Source organism: Lissotriton vulgaris, chromosome 12 (genome assembly GCF_964263255.1).
Source record: "Lissotriton vulgaris chromosome 12, aLisVul1.2, whole genome shotgun sequence".
Taxonomy (NCBI): domain Eukaryota; kingdom Metazoa; phylum Chordata; class Amphibia; order Caudata; family Salamandridae; genus Lissotriton; species Lissotriton vulgaris.
Genome location: NC_141700.1, coordinates 576,331,191 through 576,356,929, shown reverse-complemented (window position 1 = coordinate 576,356,929; position 25,739 = coordinate 576,331,191). Strand labels below are relative to the sequence as shown.

The following is a 25,739-nucleotide window of genomic DNA, read 5'->3' as shown; positions in this document are numbered from 1 at the left end:
GTGGTGCCTGCAGATTCGTAAACAGTACCTTTTCATTGTGGCTAATCACGTTGATGTGGTCCATCATGGCAACTGTCGCGGTTGCAGTGTGAAGCGTAGCAGTGCGGCATGCGGTGCCCTAAAGGGGGAATGCTGGCTCCGGCTCGGTCACGGTTGCCAGCGTCATCGGTGAGACCAGGCCTGCGGTGCGGAGTGAAGGTGGTGCTTGTTGTGGGGCTGACAGATCACGGTGCAAACGACGGGCCGGTTGCAAGGAGCTGACGTCGGTCGGTCTGGACTGTGGTGTGGGACATGACGATGCGATTTGAGACTTATGAGCGGTGCCCTCATGCCTCGGTGCGGTCACTGGTGTCGAAGTTAGCGGGCAGCGATGGCGTAAGTAAGACCAGGGCGGATAAGTAAAGTGAGGCTGTGCCTACAGGTCACGGTGAAAGCAGCAACTCGGCGGCCGTCGGCGTCAGTGAGACATGGGTTGCGTTGCAAGATGTGGTGGTCCCTCTGTGAAGCTTTCAGGACACGGAGCCAGCAATGGAGTCGGTGATGGAGTTGGTTGCTTTCCCCCTCTGTGGCAACTGAAACCACAGTTTCAGAGGTGGTATCCAGAGGTCAGTGAAGTCTTTGCGGTCCCTGAGACTTCAGAACAGGAGGCAAGTTCTAATTCTAGCCCTTGGAGATACTCCGCAACAAGTGGGGAAAGTTCAGTTCAGTCCAGTCCTTTCACTGCGCAAGGCAGAAGTAGCAACTGCAGACCAACCCAGCAAAGCAACTACACAGTAATAGGGCAGTACTCCGTCTGGCAGTTATTCCAGCTCTTCTTGGGGTTCCTTGATTCCAGCAAATTCTTTTATCTCCCTGAGACTTCCAACAGGAGGAAAGCTCTACTTCAAGCCCTTAGAGAAAACTTTATCATCAGGAGGATGAAAGTACAATCCAGTCCTTTACCTGCCCAAGACATAAGCAGCAGGTCAGCCAGCAGAGCTTGCAGCAGAGTGGCAGGTCCTCCTGACCGCTTTTCCAGCACTTCTTCCTGGCAGATTCCCTAGTTCAGCAGTAATCTAAAGTTCTGGGCCCCAATATTTATTCTCAGTTGCTCTTTGTTCTTTTGGGCGGCAAGTGTCTGCGATCAGACCAAACCAGTTCTGTCCTCTCTGGTCCAGCTTACCGGCAGGAGATGGAGAAAACATTGCAAGTGAGACCGGGCCTATTCAGGTGCAAGGGAGATCTCCTCTCACCACTCTACATGTAGACCAGGCCTATTGAGGTACTAGTGAAACTCTTCCCCACTACTCTCGATGCAGCCCAGGTCTATTCAGCCCAGCCCTGACTCATTTAGGTAAGGCAGGACACACATCAACCACCCCCCCCCAAACCCCCTGTGACTTTCTGAGAGAATACACATCCCCAGTCCCTGCCACTCCAAAGCCAGACAGTCAATTCACAAACCAGCAGAGGCACACAGGAGGGCTACGCAAGAACCCACTTTCTAAAAGTGGTATTTTCAAATACATAATATTAAAATCATCTTTACCAAAAGATGCATCGTTATATTCTGAGTTCAGGCATACTAAACTCCAGCTGTCTGTCTTGTCCCAATGGGAAGTTATACTTGCAAGATGTTACAAAGTATTCCCCATTCGATCCTATGGGACAGATAACCTTTCAACAGTGTAAAACAAATTAAGCTGTAGTTCACTATCAGGACATGTCACACACGCCAGGACATGTCCTACCTTTCAAGTACACTGCACCCTGCACACAGGGGTAATTTGGGCCTACCTTAGGGATGCCTTACATACAATAAGAGGGAAGGTTAGGGCTTTGCAAGTGGATGCACTTGCCAAGTCGACATGGCAGTCACAACTGCGCAAACACTGCAGTGGCATGTCCGAGATCTCTTTGAAAAGCTGCTTGTGTAGGTGGCACAATCAGTGCTCCAGGCCCTCTAGCAGCATATGATTTACAGGCCCTTGCACACAGTGCGCATTACTAGGGACTTACAAGTAAATCAACATGCCGATCATAGAAGCACCAGTCCATTACATAATTTACCTGGAAAGCATATGCTCTTTAGAAGTAACTTAATTAAAACATCAACCTAGTGCTCACAGCGCATCACAATTAATGTGTATCAATTCCAGGTAAGGATCAAGCATTACATAGTCAAATGCAAATAGTTGTGAGCAGAAGAAAGGAGAAGTTAGAGGATCAAAGGATGAATTGTAGAGAAAGGCAGTGCTGAGTGTATGCCTGTCAGCATCCACACGGTGAAAAAGGGGCAACTTACTAGGCAACCTGAAGGAAGCCGGTTTCATATCCTCTCTCTACTTAAGTCTTGATCACATGTGACCTTAATTGTAATCAAATCAACTGTAATGATAAGATCCACTGGGAGCACTAGGTCAACATTAATGTGCTGTAACTATTGACTCTGGGTGTGGAAAACGTGTATTGTTTTGCTTGGCATAAGCTGCAGCCGTTTTGGCTGTGGGGTCCATTTAGTTTTTTTCGCAATTCTCCCATCCTCTGGTGCTCGTCTTTTATTTTGCTTGTGTTACTTATTTTAATGAACTTCCTGACTCCGCTAAAAGCAATGTACTTGCTGAGAGTTTGTAGCTACCAGTACATCTGTTTAACTGTCAATCATTTACTGCAGTCATAAGCATTTCTGCTCCCAAGTGGTTATTTATCTGCCCTTGTTTGCTGAAAACTATTTCCAAAACTTGTTCTCCCTATTTCTGTTGACGTGCTTACACTGCTCAAAACTTGTATAAAAGACCTTTGTTCTTTGACTTCAGTGTACTACCTCCTCCAGCACTTGAGTGCTGTGTGGACATGGTCCCACTCATGAGTGATTAATAAACACGTTATTTATTCCTACTCAAGTGCTGATCTCTACTTTGCTGGTTTTTGAACCCGTGGACAAAAGAGTGACCCTGCACCATTGTACCCCTAAAAAGGTATATTTTCACAGTGTACTACCTTTAAAATACTTAATTTTACTGTTTTCTTATAGATTCCTCTTGCTCACTTCCTTTTTGTCCTGATCTCCGTACAGTGAGATCGAAACGTCGACTACTCTTATACAACAAGAAACTCCTTTTATTGTTTAAATTGCACCTAGGAGTTTCTATCTTTCTTGCCAATGCAATGTATATATTTTAAAAGTCAACCTCGCTCGTCTCCTCATGCTTGCTGTCACTTTTTTGTGAGCATTTGAACTATAATCTCAGAAATACGCTGCAATATTGTTTATAAATAAATATCGCACTTTGAAAAAAAAAGCTCACCTGTGTCCCTGTCTACAATTAAATAACTACCTATTAATGCTCTGCCCGGCGTTAACTGCCTTTATATTCCTCTTTTGTACAGGCATATTGATTAACACTGCTTTAAACCCAACTGCCCTTGCTTTATTTTGTACCAATTTGGCCCTGTAAGAACCCATGTTATCCAGTATTGGGGTATCTTTCATAGATTCACAAGCCTAAATCATTCCCCGTGGCTGAGGCGGGAGTCCCACGGTATATAAAAAAGCAGTGCCAAAAGCAAACTATAGTAGTAGGCCTAAGAGAAAGGCCTGAGGCCTAAACTGCAGTAGCCTATCTACCTCCTTTTGCCAAAAGGACCAAGAACTTTGTCCCAGCCAATCAGCTTACAGCACCCTCTAGAACCATCTCTGCAGAGCCAGTTCTCCTCAGATTTTCACCGCACCTCGTGTGGAAGGGAGTCTCCCTGAGTGTCTACTGTTTTTTCTCTACTTCAGGATGTCGTGACAAGAAGGCCTTGTTTAGACCTTGCAGAACATGCGACAAGAAAAGAGTCCATGTTGATGATCAAAATAAGGACTGTATTTATTGCCTCTATCCAAAGCATGAGGCAAACAATAGTAAGATCTGCCGCACCTTCCCTTCTAATACCCCAAGGAATAGGGAGGCCAGAGTACTATTGTGGCTCAAATCTTCTTCTGATGATGATGATGGCAAAGCTTCGACCAAGAACTGTAAGACCTCTTGTCAGACTTATCTAGTTTATCAAAATGGCATTTACTCAAATATCAATTTACAAATATACAACACGGGTACAAAATTTCACATACAAATTGAATAATAAAAAAGAAACTAATGAGATTTCAAAGTGCATATTTTTTCTTTCTATTTTCTTCTGTATTACTGATTTTTCTTTTTCTTTTTTTAGTATAAGGACAGTTTGGAAATGTTTTCTTAACACAATTATAAACAAAGAAGTCAAAAGACATCCAACAAATGTTTCTCACAGCGTTATAAATTTTTCTTTCAGAAGACCCCAAATAAAAAGGAACTCAATTGAAAACCGACTCATACTGTCATTCTTCTTTCTCACCATTCATTCTTCACAAACATACTACCTCACATACTCTACAAATAAAAAGCAACAACATCTGAGACAAAGGCCTATCACAGTAGCACTCTTAATTCTATATCTGTGTTTCCAGAGACATTAATCCATCTTCCTAGTGTGTCTTCTGTCTTAACAAAGATATTAGATGAGTTCTCAGATGTATGCGCTTGGCCTACGTGCGTTTCGGTGAAGTCAGATGTAAGAACACCTTCATCAGGGCCGACAGACATACATTTTCATTTTTAAAATCCTGGGGGTTCGTAGTATCTGCAATATTACAATGCCTTTATACATTCCTGTGCTGTATGTGAACGTAACAACATAATTATTTACATATTTAAACCATCTATTTGTGTACAAAATGGCAGTAAAGAGTAACCACTACAGTGACCTAGGGACTTCAATTCTCGGTCTAAGACCTATTAGGTGCAATAACGAAAGAATATAGTGATAAAAGAAAAGTCCAGCGTTCCAAGATTGCTAGTCAAAGTATAGTGGAAAAACACCATGTGCATAGATATAAAAGTTTGTGCCATAGACCTGCACCAAGAATAAAGGTTCCAATTCTTATTTTGTTTTGACCTACATTTCTTCTAGGATTAGAGACTCAGTCCTGTGTTTCTGGGTCACGTTTTTCTCCATTGTATATCAACGCAAAAAGCTGAAGGGGGGAAGCACAGCCTGTTAATTAAATATGTTCGATTAGTGCTGTTATGCCGATTGTAAGTACATTTGTCCCAATGGGCCTACTTACTATGAGTTCCCAAGATCGTTAGGTCTTTGTTTTACAAAAGGCTCCGAACAGGTAGTTATTTAAAATAGTTCAATGACGATAACTATGGATGAAAAACATGATCTCGTGATTAGGCGTTATGGTGTATCTGATCCATTTTTGTTTATATACTTTTAGAGTATCTTACTTACAGCTAAGAGTAATGTATATATCTTTCTATTTATTTGATCCTAACAGGATGTCGGTGAAATAATTCACACTGGATCTAAGACACAGTGAGGGAATAAGATACTCTAGATGTTAAAAAGGCAAAATGTAGGCTTCCTGTTTCTTATTCTCTGTGATAAGCATAAACTCTTACCTATTATAGTATTTCAGGTGTATGTGGTAACAGTACCTATTTTGTATTATTCCTATCAGTTGAGATAAATGTAAGGTAGTCTGAGGATTGTGTATCCCCGCAGTCTGCAGATCTACAATATAAGCGAGATATGTGTCAACCAGAGTTTCTACTCTTATTATAGTAAGATCATCTCTTTAGTATATGAATCTCAGTTGTATCGGGTGTATATTGTCATGGGTAAACTTCATTATATCTGGGACCTCTATCGTCACCTGCGCTTAAGTAATAGCGACATAGTATGCAGTATTTTCATTTTAGGCCTCTTAATATGCGGGCAAAGATCATGTATGCCATTGTTTGCTCAGCTGGGAATTATACATGAATCACGAAAGCTGGGAGATGAGTATACTTCTCTCCGTAGCTGTCATTTAACTGATTATGGGGAAATGTTCTATCCTAGATTTTTGAAAGAGTATGCTTTTCCCCTAGCCACCCCCACAGGGAGGTGCGCTGTGTGTCTAATAGAGTTCAGCAATCTCCATTACCGCCAGTGGAAAAAACACTCTGTTGGTGAATCTGTGCCGATCTCAGACTAATACCACGCGCTATATATCGGGGTCCTAACTGAATTTAGCAATGTCCCTTACTGCCAGGAGTGAAGGCGCTAGTTTGGTAAAGATGTACCGATCTTAAACTAATGTCACTCGCTATGTATCAGGGGTACGCGCAAGCGCCACGGGCCTAGTGGTCCTGTGTTTTCTCAACTGCCTGTATTAGTAACGCCCGCTAAGACACTGGGGTCTTATATCTTACTGCTGTCACATTGTGCCTAAGCGGCTTACCTCAAAGTCTAATCTCCCAGCCTCCTGCTACCGTCTGGATACCATCGGGTGCGCATCTGTGTGTAATGGCCAGTTATAAAGTCTAACTGTGGTCTGGGGAGTCTCGCGATATCTTGTATCTCTGCGTCTTGAAGTGGGTATAATGCTGCGCCATGTTGGAATGGAGCAATGGTATAATAAACTGATTACCATTTTGTGCTCTATTCAAATGTCTACGCTCTACACAGCAGTAAGTCAACCCAAGTTTTATACAGTTGACTAATAATGCGTTCCGAAAAAACGTGTGGCAGGTGTTGAATGTAAGTACCATGTCACATTGGCGATTACAGGATCTGATTTTATGTGCTATTTTGGAGAATCTGCGCCATGTTTGAAAAAAAGACAGATGTATGTAACAGGTAGCCTCGTACTACGATTGCCAACTTACACACTATATTGTGTTGCAATATCGAAGTATTCGGCACCGGGAAAAGGGGGGTCTACTATTCATGTGGCCCGCCCATAAAGATTTAGAAATATCCCTTTATGACGTATCTCCACTGAATTTAACAAGCGCCATCTTGGAAAGGAAGATATTGCATATTCACAAACACTCGACATGCCAGTTTAGCATGTATATGTGTGCGGTCTCTGATCCAAACATATCAGTGCCAATCTGTGTGCAATATCTGGCCAAACTTGCTATATTATTCACCCTATGTGCTGGATCCATGTATTAAAAAATTATTAACTTCAGGGGCTAATGTGATTCTTCTGACCGAGCATGATGACATGCCAATATTATAATAGGTGTGGCATAGTGTGATATCACTAGTTCTACAATTCAAAGATTCTACAATTCAATGTTGGGCAGAAAGGGGGGCTAAAGCCTGATGTTTTACTAAAAATAGGTGTGGCATACTGTATTCTCACTAGTTCTACAATACAATATGTGCAGGGGGCTATGGCTCTGTTTACGCTCCTCTAAGCTGATTGTACCAGTAGGGAAGGATAGAACTAAGGGACGTGACAATGTGTGTATGGACACAGTTTTGCTAGTGCACATAAGTCAACACGTGTTGTCAAGGGGAAATGTATTGGTATATTTCATGTAGTTACTACCCATACTATTTCCTTATTAAGTCCTTTACGGACAGTGTCCAGCGAAAAGATCCAATAATTTTCTCTGTTTCCTCGTTTTAGTCGGATCATTGCCAGGTATCACTCTCACACGTTCCAGAATCAGCCACCTCATATCATTATCTGTGTGTCCATATTTTTGATAATGGTCTACTAATGGTGCTGATCAACTCAAAAAAGATAAGCTGTATGGATTAATGCCTCTGGAAACACAGATATAGAATTAAGAGTGCTACTGTGATAGGCCTTTGTCTCAGATGTTGTTGCTTTTTATTTGTAGAGTTTGTGAGGTAGTATGTTTGTGAAGAATGAATGGTGAGAAAGAAGAATGACAGTAGGAGTCTGCTTTCAATTGAGTTCCTTTTTATTGGGGGTCTTCTGAAAGAAAAATGTATAACACTGAGAAACATTTGTTTGATGTCTTTTGCCTTCTTTGTTTATAATTGTGTTAATAAAACTTTTCCAAACTGTCCTTATACTAAAAAAAAAAAGAAAAATCAGTAATCGGAAGAAAATAGAAAGAAAAAATATGCACTTCGAATAATAAAACAGAAACTAATGAGATTTCAATTTGTATGTGAAATTTTGTTCCTGTGTTGTATATTTGTAAATTGATAATTGAGTAAATGCCATTTTGATAAACTAGATAGGTCTGACAAGCGGTCTTACAGTTCTTGCTTGCACTTCCCCTCCTCTTGGACCTTAAAGAAATAGGGGGCACCTTTATATCCTAGACAAAGCTTCGACCTCCAGTAAAAGAGCAAGATCACAAGATGGTTCTTCAAGTGAGGGGAGAAAACATGTCAAAACCTCCCACTTCCATTCTGGCTCTTCGCAGAGATCTCCATCTTCTTTCTCTGAAGCTTCAGCTCTCAAGAAATCTAAAGAGCATAAAACTGTGAGTAAAAGCTGCTCTGTCTCCTCAGCTTTTCCTATGACTACCATCTCTGTTACGTCTTCTGCCCCTTCGTCAACGGCTGCAGTTTCTACCACAGCTATCACCTCTCCTATCTTGCTTTAGAAAGGCGTCAAGAAGAGCACAATCCTTGTGCACCAATAATCATTAAATGACTTAATAGTCACAATACACAAACACATCAATTCAATTAGATGTCTTGAAATCTTCCTTGTTGGACAGGATAACAGAACCAAAAGTTCATATTATAAATTTTCTTTATTTGAAGTCATGTCATGTAGATTCAACAAGAACAGCCGACACTTGTTTCGTCAGTACCATCAGTTGGTACAATGACTTTCTCAAGGCTTTAAAGGCCAAGTTGCCAAAAGAAACGTTGAGGTCTTGTCTATATAAGCATGTAGCTTAAAAAGCAGGAACCTAGCATGTATATGGTAAGGGTGAACGCCAGGGATCAGATATCAAACGGAAATTGAAGTCACAGATAATGGTCTTGATATAAAAGGCTTCACCCTAATAGTTGTGACGTTCTGTAAATCTGGAACGGTTATCATCCAATAAAGCGTTGTCACAAAGTCTCTAGATGCTGCAATTAAGCAGAAGGATCCGCATAAAGACGAGCCCAAGAAAAAACTACTATTCAATCTACGATAGCTAGTGTAGGTGCGGTTCTTTTCCTTATAGGAAGCACCACTACCAATTACCTCTCCTCTCCTATCCTGTCAACTAGGATTTCCATTGTGGCAAAAAGAATCATCGTCGACGATCCGTCGACGACAGCCTCGTCATCGAAGTCTAAGCACTCGTCAACGAAGGTACCGTCGACAAGGCCTCCGTCATCGACGTCGACAAAAACCTCTACAGTGCCGTCGACTAAGAAGTCTAATCCGTCGACGACCGTCTCATCGACTAAGTCAAGCCCGTCAACGGTGATCCAGTCTACTAGGTCGAGCCCGTCGGCGTCTAGCCTGTCGACGTCGAGTCCGTCGACGACTATTCCGTAGACGATGGTCCCATCGACGAAGCCAGACGACGACAACGGCCATTAAGAGTCCTATGGCAACGATTCAATCACCAATGTCTCCATTGTCTACGGTGCCACAGATATCATTAGACACCGCTTCTACAAAGCCTCCAGTCACAATACAAAATGTATGTGTGTGGGTACTGCACACAGTATTCAAATTGTGAGGGCGTTTTAACAAAAATTGTGTGCTACCTTTGATTGATGCCTGCCACACCCTATAGAACCTGTATTAAGCCTGACACCAGAAAGGCTGTCAGGACTCTAAGGTGCACAACATAAAACTGAGCAAGCTCTTAATTCGTTTGACTTTTTTTGTTTATATTTCAACCATTAAATTTTCATTTTGTAAACATTTTTTACATGTAATTACTTTTTAGAAAAGTTCACAGCGTACATTGTTACAAATCATTACAAATCATAGTCAGAACATAAAGGCTACATAAAATTCGAATAAAGGTGCTTAGTATGAACACATAAGAACCCAATGCATTTCGGGACCCTTAGTGGCCCCTTCGTCAGGGGTCGTGTTCAGCAGGTTACTTGGAACAAAAAGGGATGTTCCTGCGAGCCATGTGTTCATACTAAGCACCTTTATTCGAATTTTATGTAGCCTTTATGTTCTGACTATGATTTGTAATGATTTGTAACAATGTACGCTGTGAACTTTTCTAAAAAGTAATTACATGTAAAAAATGTTTACAAAATGAAAATTTAATGGTTGAAATATAAACAAAAAAAGTCAAACGAATTAAGAGCTTGCTCAGTTTTATGTTGTGCACCTTAGAGTCCTGACAGCCTTTCCAGTCACAATACAGGCATTTTCTACGCCGGTTTCCTCAAAGACTTTCCAACTAACATCTGTCCAGAAGCAAGAATGTTCTTATATCCCGCCGCTTACGTCATCTCACCTCCTCGAGACTTATGCTCATGGAGAGGATGACTATGATGATAACGAAGGAGCGTTTGGGATTGCTCACCATTCTTAGGAATTGAACATTAAATGTCAAGATGATGAGGAGGATAATGAGTACGCTGAACATTACTATCAAGAAGACATTGTAGTTCCTCATCGTACAGCATACCAGAGACAGTCTCGTGCTTCAGAGTCCAGCCATCTGCCACCAAGCCTCATCTAGGATTTACAGGCCATGTTGGCAGACTATAGACCATGCTTTCCAACACAGCAGGTGGTTTCTCCACTTCAGCCTGCAGCAGTTCCGGACCCTATTCCTCAACCTGAGATTCCAGCACCTATGTCGCGGAACCTCAGCAACCAACTTTGCCTACTCAGACTCCAGATACTTCTTTGGATGAAGAAGTAGAGGAAGGCAAATTACCAGATAATCCTCCTTTGGATCTGTGGGATGATTGTTATCCCCATGCCGTCTCCACCAACTCCACAACCTTCAGACTCACCACCTGAAGACATAGGTCGATTTCACAATCTTATGCAGCGAGCTGCGAGTAGATTTCAACTGCTGGTAACAGTGGAACAGTCTGAGTGTTTTCTTAATGATTTTAAAGAGACTATGAAGGTGTCCGGGGCCATTCCTATTGTAGACTACATATGGAAGGAGGGCATCAAGGTAATGAGAAATCCTGCTTCTGTACCTGCCGTGCTTCCACGGATTGATAAAAAATATCGTGCTCCTCTCAGGAGCCCTTCATGCCTTACTTGACACCCGTGGCCAGATTCAGTCATTTTGCAGGCCGCACAACAAAGATCAAAAAACCCAGCCACTCCCATCACTACGCCAACAGATAAAGAGGGATGTCGTTTGGACCTTATCGGTAAAAGAAATTCCACCATGGCTGCCGCTTCAATCAGGGCAACAAATTCTTTGGCGATCATAGGACGTTATGATCGCCAAATGTGGTCAGACATGGCTGGTCTGATTGATCTAATCCCAGAAGATAAACGACAGGAGGCTCAGAAGATCTTGATGGAAGGGGAGCGTGCAGCTGCAGAAACAATCGACTGCGCTTTGGATATTGCAAATATGAATTTTAGACAACTGACAGGGGCTGCAGTTCTCAGGCGTCAGGGCTGGCTAAAGGCTACCACCTTTCGGCCTGAGGTCCAACTAAAGATTCTGGATATGGCCTATGATGGCGAATCTTTGTTTGGGAAGCACGTAGACGAAGCCCTCCAGGCAATCAAAACGGACACTGATACCGCAAGATCCTTGGGTTCTCTGCAGTACAAGCGGGGATCTTTTAGAGGTGCTAGAGGACGTGGATACTCCTCTAGAGGAAGCTATTACTAACAAAACAGACAATATCCGCCTCAATACCGGCAGAATTATCAGTCTTCCTACAGCCAGTCTGGTACGGCTAGTTTCTCTTGCCAAGGAGGCCGAAAACACTCCCAACAATCAAGGGTGAGATACTCACAGAAAACAGTGAGAACAGCCGGGCGCCACCCTTATTTCCTTACCTCCCAGTGGGCGTGAAAATATCTGGCTTTCTACACCGGTGGCAGCAGATTACATCCGATAAATGGGTGCTAGACCTCGTTCAACATGGACACACCCTAGAGTTTGTCACCAAACCACCAACTACTCAGCCCAGGGGACCCCCTCCCCTTCGTCTTCACTTACTGTTCAAGGAGGTCCATTCAATGTTCCTCAAGAATGCTATAGAAAAGGTTCCAGTTCTTCAGAGGCGGACAGGCTTCTAGTCCCGTTTTTTCCTCATAAAGAAGAAATCAGGGGAATGGCGACCGATCTTGGACTTGCGCAATCTCATCAGATATCTCAAGAAGCAGGGTTTTTGCATGGTCACTCTATCAGAGATTCTAAGCTGCCTGAACGAGGGAGATTTTATGGCTTCTTTGGACATGGAAGACTCCAACTTTCACATCCCAATTCACCCAAAACATCGAAGGTATCTCCGTTTCACTGTGGCTGGCGCCCATTATCAGTTCAAGGTACTCCTGTTTGGCCTCAAATCGTCTCCAAGGATTGTTACGAAGTGCCTGGCTCCGGTAGCGGCAGCGTTACGCTCTTCAGGAATCCAGGTCTTTCCGTACTTGGACGATTGGCTAATCAAAGGTCCCTCAAAGTACAGAACGACGTGTCGCAGTCTCTTTGCATCCCTGGGTCTCACTGTGAACAAGAGCAAATCCCAATTACTTTCAAGAAAAATCCTGCCTTTCCTGGGCGCTCGTCTGGATATAATACAATGCAGAGCATTCTTGTCTCAAGAAAGGCAACTCCGTCTGCAGAAATTAGCCATAAAAGTGTCAAAAGAAAGTCACTTTCTGTTCGCCTGTTCGCTTCACTTCTGGGAATATGTTCTTCGGCCATAAATCTCATCCCACTAGCACGTCTGAAAAGGCGACCTCTGCAGGAGGAACTACATCTTCAGTGGGAGCAAGCGACAGGTTCCTTCAACAACATCATCAAAGTAACCCCACGCATGATAGATGCTCTTCAATGGTGGGCGCAACTGTGCAATCAGAAGCAAGGACTCTCATTCCTGCAAACTCCTCCGTACTTCGTTCTGACGACAGATGCGTCCATGGAGGGCTGGGGAGGTAATCTCCAAGACTTACAAGTGCAGGGCAAATGTTCTCAGAAATACAGACAATGTCACATCAACAGTCTGGAATTGAGAGCCATCTTTCTATCCCTACAAGCGTTCCTTCCCAGAATCTCAGGGTCTTCAGTCCTGGTCTGAACGGACAATACCACCAGCATATTTTATGTAAACAAGCCGGGAGGAACAAGATCAGCTACACTATCAAAGGAAGCTCAGGAGTTATGGGAATGGCTAACACTTCACAACATAACTCCACAATACCCTAGTGGACAAGCTCAGCAGATCCTTGTCAGATTGTCACGAGTGGGAACTGGACAACACTCAATTGGTTAGTGTTCCAGGCATGGGGCAAGCCAACGTTGGACTTATTCGCAACACAGCAAAACAAGAAATGCTGGTATTACGCCAGCCGATACCCTCAACAGGGATCAAGAGGGAATGCCCAGTCCATGCGATGGTCAGGGATTTATGCTTACGCCTTTCCTCCGATCCCGTTGATTCCAAAAGTGTTGCGCAAAATGAAGCTGGAGAGCTGCCATCTCATCCTAATTGCTCCCAGGTGGCCCCTGTTTCAGGAGCTCATGTTGCTATCACAGGAGCCTCCAGTCAAACTTCTAACAGCTCCAACACTGCTATCACGCAACGAGGGTCAGATACTTCACCCAGACCCTCAGTCTCTGAAATTATATGCATGGCTCCTGACTTCTTAGAGTTTCAGCACCTCCAAATTCCTCAGGATTGCTGTGACATCTTGAAAAGGGCGTGAGCCCAAAGCACATTGAAGACTTATCGTCTTAAATGGAAGCAATTCTGCTCCTGGTGTATCTCAAACACTTTACACCCGATTGAAGCTCCTGCAGAAAAAATTCTTCCTTACCTTTTACATTTGGCTCGCTCTGATCTTTCTTTTTCTTCAATAAAGGTCCATCTAGCAGCTCTATCCAGGTTCAGGAAGGTATCTAACATTCCCTCACTATGTTCTTCATCGTTAATAAAACAGTTCATGAGAGGTCTTTTCCGGGCTTATCCTCTGGTTAAGCCTTCCCCACCGGAATGGGAGCTCAACACGGTCCTCTCACAGCTGATGAAGCACCCATTCAAACCTATTCACAAAGCCCACCTCAAGTATCTAACATGGAAGGTCGCCTTATTTCTAGCTCTGACATCTGCCAGAAGAGTAGGAGAAATTCAGGCTTTCATTATAAAAGAACCCTTCTTGCACTTCTCTCAGGATTATGTCACTCTTCGAACGAATCCAACTTTTATACCCAAAGTGCCTTCTCCGTTCCATTTAAACGAGCCAGTGAAATTACGAGTTTTCTTCCCAAATCCTACTACTCCAGCGGAAAGAACACTGCATTCATTGGACATCAAGCAATGTTTGAAGTTTTATCTTCAAAGAACAAGAAACTTCAGAAAATCAGATCAATTATTCGTTGCTTATGGCCAAGCTACGCTGGGGAAAACGGTCACTAAAGCCACAATTTCCAGGTGGATTGCCTCCGCGATCCATTTTTGTCATGTCAAATCCAACAACTGTCAGGTCTCGCTCTACAAGAACTGTAGCGGCGTCTACAGCATTGTTTGCAGGAGTGACGTTAGAAAATATTTGCTGTGCTGCGACATGGAAGAATGCCCACACGTTTACAAGACATTACTGCCTGCAATCTGCAAGTCAAGAAGATGCTGCAGTTGGTCAAGCGGTCTCACGTCATCTGTTTCCATAAGAACAGCTTCAGTTAACCAGTGTTCCCTTCATTTTATGGTAAAACTGTGCTTTTCAATAGATCTGTGTATGTAAAGATGTAAACGTATTACAGATTGCCTACTTATTATGTGTGATGTTACTCTTCCTGATTAATATTATATGACTACTCTTTGGGATTTAGTCATGTTTTATCATTAGCAATGTGCTTACTTCACAATTTTTGGTTGGTAAATATAATGTTAATGGGACTGTATCATTATAAGTCTCCCACCATCCGCAACCGACTTTTACCTGGCATACTGCTTGCTACTCTGATTCAGGCATGTGAATCTATGAAAGATACCCCAATACTGGATGAGAAAACAAGTTACTTACCTGTAACGTCAGTTATCCAGTATTGGTAACTTTCATAGATTCACATGCACCCACCCTCTTCCCCGGAGAGTCAGTTCTCTAATTTTGGGATACTCATTTCCCACTTGTGCTAACGAAAATCTGAGGAGAACTGGCTCTGCAGAGAGGGTTCTAGAGGGTGCTGTAAGCTGATTGGCTGGGACAAAGTTCTTGGTCTTTTTGGCAAAAGGAGGTAAGATAGGCTACTGCAGTTTAGGCCTCAGGCCTTTCTCTTAGGCCTACTACTATAGTTTGCTATTGGCACTGCTTTTTTATATACCGTGGGACTCCCGCCTTGGCGACGGGGAATGATTCAGGTATGTGAATCTATGAAAGATTCCAATACTGGATAACTGAATTTACAGGTAAGTAACTTATTTTCTTTTCTTAAAATACTAATAGGCACCCCAGGTTTGAATATTGGGTTTCCCTTGTTTTCTCATTACAGGTCTATACTCAGTGAACATTTGTGCCTGAACTGGTTGGAACCAGCTCAGGAAGGGCTTCATAGTCCTAGGCCTAACAAGAGCGGATCATACTGTGGCTATTTTGTGTTTAATTGAAGGAACCCCATAAAATGTTGAACTAGGAAAGCAAGTTGATTGGTCCGCTCTTAATTACTGCCCGTACGTGACTGGTACTTTCTTCCAGTATCCCTCTTGACGAAGGAAGAGGCTGTAGGCTAATTGATTTGTGGAAATACTTGGTTCCAGGGACTGAACCTAACCAACTACGGTCATGTTTACTGGGGACTGTTTGTGTTCAGCAATCCATTGGAAGCTCTGCTCGACCACTTAACAGGTACAGTGTCCACCCTGCTGAAAAGAACAATTTCTGGTCGGTATTCTACGGGGGCAACACTCCTGGAATGATCCCTGATGCCAAAGAAGCTCTGAGCTTTTGTGAGGTCTGGGCTGTCCCAGGCGAAGCAGTCACCCAGCTGTTCTTTTTAAGGCTGCGCGCCCCTAAAACTACCTTCCTCATTGCAATTACTTCCATGTGTCGGTGTACACCAGGTGCTGTCAGTGCAACCACTATGCACCACCTTCTTTTTGGGTGATGTATTGCTTTCGGACTGTAGCTTAATTTCTACCTTAAGTGGTGTTGCCTTCCCATAGATGGTAGGCCATCACTCTCCCGACTTTCTTCTCTTTGCTTCATCCCTCTTAGGAGGAGAGGCAGCATCGGTTAGTGATTTTATTTGTCATAAGGAAATGTTGTCCCACATGGCTGTTACATGGGATTTTGTCTGTAAACACAAGCAAGTATCCATTTGGGATTGCCTGCTATACAGGTTCATAGATTTAATCGTTTTTTGAGATAGTGTCCACAGTGATTGACTTCAAGAGCACAACATCACCCATAATAATAACCATCTAGTTGGAGGCTGAGAAACCCCATAGACAGATGAATTTTTTAATTACAAAGATCCAGAGATATTACACTCCAGCGATGAATAAGATTGCATTCCCATACGGACTTCAGGCCAAAATATACTAGGGCAGGCGCGCAACACCCATTAGACTCACCGGGCTTCAGCCCCCCCCCCCCCCCCCCCCCCCCCCCCCCCATCGTGTGTGGCAGGCCGGGATGAGACAGATCCCGGGCACACATAGAGCCGCACCCGAACGTTTCACAAGTCTTTAAAAGACCATTTGAATGTTAATTAGGCCTTGCAGTTGTTTCACCCCTTCTAAGAGCCTCTGCATCTCCACTCTGCCTACTGATTAAAGGTTCAGCCCCCCCCCCCCCCCCCCCCCCCGAAATTATTTTCTTAACCCCCCCCCCACCGAAATTTGGCTCTAGTTGCGCCTCTGTACTAGGGTCCCCTAGTAGAAAAACATTCAGTCTTTCGTCACAATTTTTATAATCAACCATTATTTTTCTTTTGAAGTTTGGTATTAGCACTGTTTTTTTGTTGGTTTGTTTGGAAAGATTTAATAATTAGATTTGTTTTCCATTCTTAAGAACCCTTGAAGGTTGATTCTTTGCTGATTTTATTGACCTGTCCTCTTTGCTAAATGAAAGATTATACTTATTTGCATAATTGCAACCAAAAGTGAGAGTGACTTGATCACTATTCAATTTTGTCTGCAAACAGCCTGCAATTTGCTGGATTCCGTGTTCTTACCAGTTAAGACTGTTAATAACCTAATCAGTTGGATCTTTTTGATTTGCATTCTGAATTATGGCATGTTTGTATGTGGCATTATCAGTATATCACGTTGCATGATGTTTTAGTGCAACAAATTTCTTCAGTTATCTCTTATTATAAGCAACATATTTCTTTGTAGCTCAATACACATTATTTAATACAGAGCAAAACTCAAGAAAAGAATCAAGAGAAAATCAAGAGATCCAAACCATCTGCAAAGTTGCAAGGATACTTTATAAATTGTATTCATTTAGAAGTAATTTCATTCAGACAATATGCAGGCTATCCAGCAGTGCACAAGGTGAACAATGTGACAATTTCCATGTGACCCATTCCAGAAGGAAATTATCAATGCAGTTTTAGCTCTAAAACACGGTTTAGAATTCAGGAAACTTCTAAAAATTGAAAATACCAGTCTTTAAGGTTTTCTTATTACTCTCCCCTATTAACTAAGGGACTGCTTACTTTGCATTATAACACTATATGCAGAAACAGAACAACACAAAGTGGTGCGAAATGGCTAAGATTCATCATACATTGTTAATCTGTAGTGAGGATTGTGGCATAAAAAAAAATTCATTTGATGCAGTATCCATCCGTTACTCAATCAAGGCCAATTCATGGGTCATTGGATCTAGAGCCTATGGGCACAGCATATAACACCTAATTTCTAGAAGGATTCCTGAATTTTACCCTGCATTTACAATCCGGAGCCTGTAAAGTTCAAATCTTGGGCAATTTTAATCTATTTTTATTTTCCAACTTCTCACAACCAAACATCATGCTTCATAGAAAACAAACCGCCTAGGATTTTCTCAGTTGGTTTATTCGCATATGCACAAGGCTTGCTATAGGTTTGATCTGATTATGACATGGAACCTTAATGTGTCTAAAGTAACCTCCAGTTTCATAGTCGGGTCACTCTGTGATCCAAGCACCAATGTAGTACACAATATCACCCCTCTGAAATGACAAAAATTATAGTTGATCTTTTGGCTAGACTTCGTCTCTGTGACTTTTATCTAACTTGTGCTGGAATTCAGGACAATCCCCACTACTCATCAAATACCCAATGAACTTCTCATTCAGCTATGAAATAACATAGTTAATGCACTAGACATGCTTGCCCATATTTGTTGGAAATATACCAAATCAGAGGAAAACAAATAAGCCAGCAAATGACTTAATGCTGAACTAGGAGAACTAAAAACAATAGGTTGTAAACTAGAATGGACCTTCATGTAAGTGAAAGTGGACAAGATTCAATGCAAAATTGGTATGAGAGGTTATCACAAAGCTATCAACAGAATCAAGAAGGGTTTCTGTACCTAACGTGTACTGAAATCTACCAATGCTACTGACAAGCTCTTTAAAATGTTTAGAGAAATCTCCCCGGAAAACATGCTGTCAAATATATTTTCAAAGTAGCTATGTAAGGAATTTCTCACCTTTTTCACAAAGAAAATGACCTCATTTAATAACAAACTAAATAGTAGCCCTATGACATCCAACTTTCCAGCTCTAGACCCTCCACTTCTCAGCACATCCTTCTTCATCTTCAAACAGATGGACGTGGTCCCAAGGGCAAAATGCAGCTCTCTAAGACACAGCAGAGCGCTAAGCACTATAGGGGAAAAAGGAAGCCAACCAAGGGTCCTACTACTTCCCCGTCCCCTCTCCATTTTTGGAGCCTAAATTGTAGATCGCTTCCTAAGAACAAATTAAACATCTTCGATTTTATCACTGAGGAATCCCCTGACGCTCTGTTCCTGACCGAGACTTGGATTCAGGCCAGCTCGGGTCCGGACATTGCCGCAGCTGTCCCTCCCAACTATGTTGTGCTGCACCAGGACAGACCCTCAGGTAAAGGTGGTGGAATTGCAATCATTTTTAAATCCATTTATCAATGCAAACTGGAATCTTTACATCTTCCAGGTAGTGAGGCTGCACTGTTCAAACTGACGATTAATCCTCGAATGACGCTCTCCGGTCTGCTAATTTATCGGCCGCCCGGAAACGCCGCACCTTGGATTCCCTCACTTATTGATTGCCTATCAGCAACTCTACTAAAATCAAATAATTTCACCATTCTTGGTGATTTAAACATTCATTTCGATGATGTCAACAACCCCCTTAATAAAGTCTTTCTCTCTGACCTTGAGGTTTTTAACCTCAAACTCTGTAACTCCGGAGCCACTCATCATGCTGGCCATCTTTTGGATCCAATCATTTCTACTCTCTCATTTGACTGCACCCACTCTGCCCGCCCGCTTGTCTGGTCGGATCAATATGCGATACACTTTGTACTACCACCTGCTTTATACTCAGCCAGGGTCCATGTGGAAGAAATTAAATCATCTTATCGCTGGGACAGGCTTAACATAGCTGATTTTAATCTGCGTCTAACTGAGTCTATTCCATCCTCCATCAATACTGATCAGAATCTGAATGTCTCCATCTCTGATTGGTTGACAGATGCAGTATCGGCTCTTGTCCCTCGATCCAGCAGCAAATATAGATCCTTGCGCCCACCAGCACCTTGGTACTCGGAGGAGCTGAAAATCCAACGCTCCAAATGTAAAGCCCTGGAGAGGAAGTGGAGGGTTTCCTACTCCGCTTCCTCTAAAGTGATCTACAAAGAAGAATTAAAACTTTATCATGCAAACTGCAAACGTGCTAAGGCCTCCTACACTGCCTCCACAATCACTTCAGAGCAAAATTGTCCTCGAACTCTCTTTGCCACAGTTAAGAAACTCACAGGAGCTGATACCGTCCCCGCGCTGCCGGCTTTAGATGGCACACAATGTAATGCCATTGCAGACTTTTTTATACCTAAGGTTGAGGGCATCTATCAATCTCTTGCTTCCCTTCCTCCTCCAATTGACTCCTCTCAACACGGTCCGTCCTGTAATACCTTCACCTCCCCCACTGAGTTTATCTACAACTGGATACCATTCGATGACTCTTCCTTCCTATCCTGCTTAAAAAGCATCAGGTCAGGTTCTCCGCGGGACCCAGTCCCCATGAAGATACTCAAACAACTTGACCTTGAACCACGAAGATTCCTAATGAGGCTGTTAAACGTCTCTCTCACTGAATCTCGGGTGGAACAGGACTGGAAACATGCCATGGTCGTCCCCCTGCTTAAAAAATCTGGTGCTGACATCACAAATCTTGCCAACTTCAGGCCTATATCCCTGCTGCCAGCCTGTTCTAAAATCTTAGAGCGTCATGTTAACACCCAGCTTAATGAGTTTGTTGAAAACATGGGATATCTCCATCCATCCCAATCAGGCTTTCGCGCTAATTATTCCACCGAATCCGCACTCCTTGGGGTAACTGAGCGACTCCGACACGGTATCGATGGCGGTGAGACCTTTGCGCTGATTCTTCTTGACTTAAGCGCTGCTTTCGATACCGTGTCCCACTCCATCTTACTGGAATCTCTCGGTTCCCTTGGCGTTGCTGGATCAGCGCTCGCCTGGGTGTCTTCATTTCTTAATGAGCGCACCTTTCAGCTTTTCTCAAACAAAGCTGAATCTGCGACTCATTCCTCTGCCTACGGCGTCCCTCAAGGGTCTATATTGAGCCCTTTGTTGTTCAATATTTACATCAGACCACTTGCTTCCATCGTAGAGGATGCCGGCTTGTCTATATATTCATACGCAGACGACACGCAGATTGTGTTCTCTTTGTCTAGCAGCAGGGCTCAGGACACTTCTGCCCTTAAAACCGGCCTCTCTCGCGTTGCAGCTTGGATGCAAACGCATCTGTTAAAGCTCAACGGAGACAAGACCGAGGTGATCATACTAGGCAAACAAAAAGATCTTTGGGGTTCAAGACACTGGCCCAGTGATATGGGTCCTCTGCCTACCCCCGTGCCTGTTGCTCGCAACCTCGGTGTCCTAATCGACGACAAACTCTCGATGAGGCAGCAGGCAACTAAGGTCGCTGCAATCTGTTTCAACACCCTTCGCTGGTTGCAGAAGATCATATGGATGTTGCCCGAGTCCACTCGTAGAACTGTCGTACAGGCCCTTGTGATGTCCCATATCGACTATGGCAATGTGCTTTATCTAGGAGCAGATAAAGCTACAATCAATAAACTCCATGTTGTACAGAACTCAGCTGCCCGCCTGCTGCGTAATGTCCCACGGAGAACGTCCGCAATGCAGGCTCTACGTGACCTCCATTGGTTAAAAATCTCGGATCGGGTGGCCTTTAAAACTTTGTGCATCCTCTTCAAGATTCGTCAAGGTTCTGCTCCTGCCTACTTGCACAATCTTGCGCAGCCATATCTGCCTGGCCGCCTTCTGAGGTCATCCAACAATGGCAATCTTGTGATTCCCAGAATCCGATTGGCAAAAATGGGAGGCCGCTCATTTGCATATCTGGGACCCAAGATGTGGAATGCTCTCCCGTTGGCGCTTAAAACAGAAACGAATCTTCTGGCTTTCCGTAAAAAACTGAAGACTCTTCTGTTCTAAATTTTTCCGGTCTAGTGTCTCCCTTTCTGCAGTTGCCTGTTTTCTTCTCCAGTCTGTCCCTGGCGCCGGGAAACCCACTGCGGGTAGCTGTGCGCAATATAAGTTCAATAAAAAATAAAATAAGTGGGTGGATGCGCTCCAAAAATGCTTCAAACATCCCAATCTGCCCATGTGCAGATAAGTGGATTAAGGAGTTCTTTCAGTCATTGGCCCTCAAATAAGGGGAAATCAGCAGCACCTCTGTTGCACAAGGAAGGTTACCTGCTGTGCTAAAATAACCAATCATCATCCCCCTGTTTTAAAAAACCATCAGTAGACCCGATTGCTATTTTCTTTTTCAGACCAGTCTCCAATCTGTCATTCATCAGCAGTTTCATTGGAAAATGTAATCGCCAAACAACTTCAAGATTACTTGTACGCTAACAACCTACTATATGATCACCAGTCGGGCTTCCGAACAGGAAGAGGCATGGAAGCTGCACAGTTATATATATATATATATATATATATATATATATATATATATATATATATATATATATATATATCCCTCTACTCAGCCCTGGACACCGTTCAACTACAAGCATGGATTCTCCTAGATTTCTCAGCTGCCTGACACATGAACCACCACACATTTATTAAATTGAAAGATTGAATTCAGTATTTCGATATTAATCAGCAATTTTTGTCTAGATTTGGCCCACAATAAAAAATGTCATTAATGTATCTCAAATATGATTTTAACACAGAGAGCCAGATAAGGTATATTCGTGTTCATATTTGAACATAAAGATATAAGTATACATGGATGCTTCAAATCCCAAGGATATTTCGGAGTTGAAAGAAATTAAAAAAATATGATGGAGCGTGAAGTGCATGAGCTCCAGTACAAAAAAAACGCAAATGCTCCCCCTAGTGCATGAATCGGTAATGCCCATTTTACTGCCGCCAATCTAGCAACATAGGGGCATCAAGCAGTAGAGAGAACTGTCATCCATGCTGCATGATACGAGTTTTGTAGAGTGCACAGCTGCCACAGCAAAGGAGTGTCCCAGCGCTGACTGTAGCGGATGTTAGGAGGAGACTGAAAGAGAACAGTAAGGTCTATGACATAGGGAAAAGATGAGATTTAATGGCTTTACACTTCATAGAATCTTCTGAGGTATGCATATGATTCCTATGGGCAGCGTTATCTACACACATCAACATCCTCTCCTATGCTGACGACACGCAACTCTTACTCATATACTCTTACATCACTCGTCAAGTGTGGGACGGCTTCCCGCTTCACATCAGAGCTGCCTCCTCACTTCTTGAATTCCGTAAGAAGCTGCAAACCCGGATTTTCAATTAACTAACTAGGCCAACACACCTGCTCAGTGCCAAGCTACCCTCATAGTTGATAGTGTGCTTTACAAATACACAAAATAGCAAATCATAAATGTGTGTGTCATCTGCAGCAGAAACCTCAGAGCCATTGGAAAGTCATCCTTGGACTAATGAATGAGCTCTGATGCAGTACTAATGACAGACTGTGTGCTATCTAATTTTCTAACACCAGTAACCATGTCTGGCTCATGAGACTGTGCCTCAGCAAAACGGAAGCTGCATTTGACAGTGGTAGTAGCAAATAGGAAATAGTGCCTACTTTTAAAAAGTACAATCTTCTGACTGCTTAGTTCCCTATCTGTAAACATGGTACAGATACTGACAGATGAAAAGCTTCATTTCTTACACTATTTGTTTGTAAAGCGGAGCCATTAGGCGGAATGTGTCACAAGTAATTTACAAGTTGGACTGCATTGAGTGACCCACTTAAGGATCCATTTCTGGGCCAGAACCATCAGCCTGCTGAGCCTGCTGAGATATATTGAATCAATGAGTAATGCTGAATGGTTGGTATTCCGGCTGTTCTATTCAGGGACCACATGTTGATGAATGATGAGATGACCTTTTTTTTCATAAACACTAATCATCTAATATCCTGTAATTACAGGCAATTGGTAATTTTCTTCTTGAGGTTGCTACCAATGACCCTTGCCTAGTTGTTGCTGGAGAGGCGCTGGACGCCATTTTTGATGTGTTTGCAGATGGGAAAGAAAGTGAAAAGGCAGCATCTGAAATCAAACTCCTCCAAACACTAAAACGTTTTCAGCCAGTCTTCAAAATGAAGGTATGTATTCTGTCTTGTCATACATATAGAGTTTCCAACACTTCTCAGCCCTTAACACTAGAGATCTCATTATGGTTACTCCAGAATTCTGAGTTTGTAACAGAGATTACAGGTTGCATCATGATACAACCTGTAATCCTGTTAATGGGGGTCCCAGCAATTGTTAACTTCAGCTGTGTAAAATTAACAACTCTCCCCAGTGAGGAAACCATAATTGAGGTCTTGGGTTCTTGCTTAATAAATCTATTTTCCACCTTTAAGTTATTTTTTTTTACACAAAAATGCTATCATTACAGAAGCGTGTTTATAAAAGATAAGTCATTAAGCATTTATCGGATTAGGTGCAACCCTTTAGAATTCATGCTCTTCACTGTGTTTATAAATTGAAACATTTTCGTATGTTTCTGCATCTCAAGCCCATAATACAAAAAGGCATAGTTATCAAGATAGTTATGGTTAGCTCTTTGAGAAAAGTACAGTTCTACATGAATACAAAAAAAGTAAGGATGAATAACCTAAAGGAAGGAAATCCCTTAAAGGAAATTGGAAAATCCTGTGGAACACTTAATTCTTTATCTGCAGAATATAATGAACAGTAAATCACCACCAGAAGTTTAGAACATCTGCCACATTTTAGTATAGGAATAGATTTCAGATTATTTTCCAGATAGGTCTACCCTCCAAACAATCCAAATACCTTTCTTATTTACACTTTGTGGGCTTGAATAGCTCAGAATTATGAGGAAATGTTTTTTTCTTTACAGATGCGCAAAGAAGGCAAAGGAAAATACAGTCCAGAGCAGATGTGTGTTCTTGACAACGTGAAAATGAATTTGAGACGATTTATAGCCTACCAAGAAGTAATGGAGAAAAGATGACTATGAATGTCACTGGACTGAACGTTTTCTGTGTTTTCGACCACACAAATGCTGTGTGGATTTATTTCAGACAAGTTTCTTTTCATGGAATCAAGAACTAGCTTTATTGGAATATTATGTTTTTATAATGAAGGTTTGTAATATATGGGTTTGATCAGCATTCAAATAATGTTATGTTGCTTTATTAAACTGCTTATATTTAAATACAAATATATTTGCCTGTTCAGGTTGCATTATTGACAAATTTCAAAATTAGTTCTTTCATTGGCAAATCCCATCAAAGGTCTTCGGGTGCTTAACATAGGCAACATGTGTAAACCCTACGCACAAAAGTCTGTTAGCCTACAACATTTTTACCCTTTATGGAGTAAAGAGACCGTAAACTCAAGAAAGGGATATTCAATAAAATATTTGCTTCTTTGAAGAGTTGATATAATACCTCACATGTACACATTGTAGAATGATGGATTTTCTTGCTTCCCTATTAAAATGTTTTTGGTTTTTTTAATTGAAGTATTTCTGAGGCTGCTTTTTTCAATTTTAGTTCAGTACATGTATATTGAGAAACTTCTGTGTAAGTGTCTGCTGCCTGCTTTAGCATACAGTGATGCTGTTTTTATTTTGAGAACATTTCTTACCTGACTGGTGCTGCGTGGCAGTATTTTCTTTAGAATAACTTGTTGCGTACTGTTTTTTTAGTACTTGTTAATAGGGACAGCTGTTAACATCCTTATTCCTGAGGATGACCATTCTCCGATAGGCGTGTGCCAAAAGTGGTACATTAAATACAGGTTAGGAGGAATAGCAATAGGTTAATACCAAATGTTCAAAATATGAATTGAAGTATGTTTTGCATGTAATTAAAAAATATATATCCATGCTGATGATTAGTGGTTTAGATACGTAACATTTGATTCTAATCTCACTGGGTTATGCCTTTACAGCCTATTTACAATAGGAATTAGTAACCTCCATGGGATTGTCATTGAAGAATACATGTTTATCTGGAGAGGTTTTTAAATGCAGTTTCTTGTACTGGAGGCTG

General features: G+C 42.3%; 1 protein-coding gene across 1 annotated transcript in view; it reads left to right on the top strand.

The window, feature by feature from the left end:
- The window catches only part of HEATR3 (HEAT repeat containing 3), a 194,414-nt gene extending 169,508 nt beyond the window's left edge, over positions 1–24,906 (top strand). The window contains exons 14-15 of the mRNA XM_086945442.1: positions 23,640–23,816; positions 24,581–24,906. Coding sequence (XP_086801568.1) covers positions 23,640–23,816; positions 24,581–24,694 — 291 coding nt within the window. The 3' untranslated portion in view covers positions 24,695–24,906. The remainder of the gene's footprint in view (positions 1–23,639; positions 23,817–24,580) is intronic.
- The last annotated feature ends 833 nt before the right edge of the window (positions 24,907–25,739 follow it).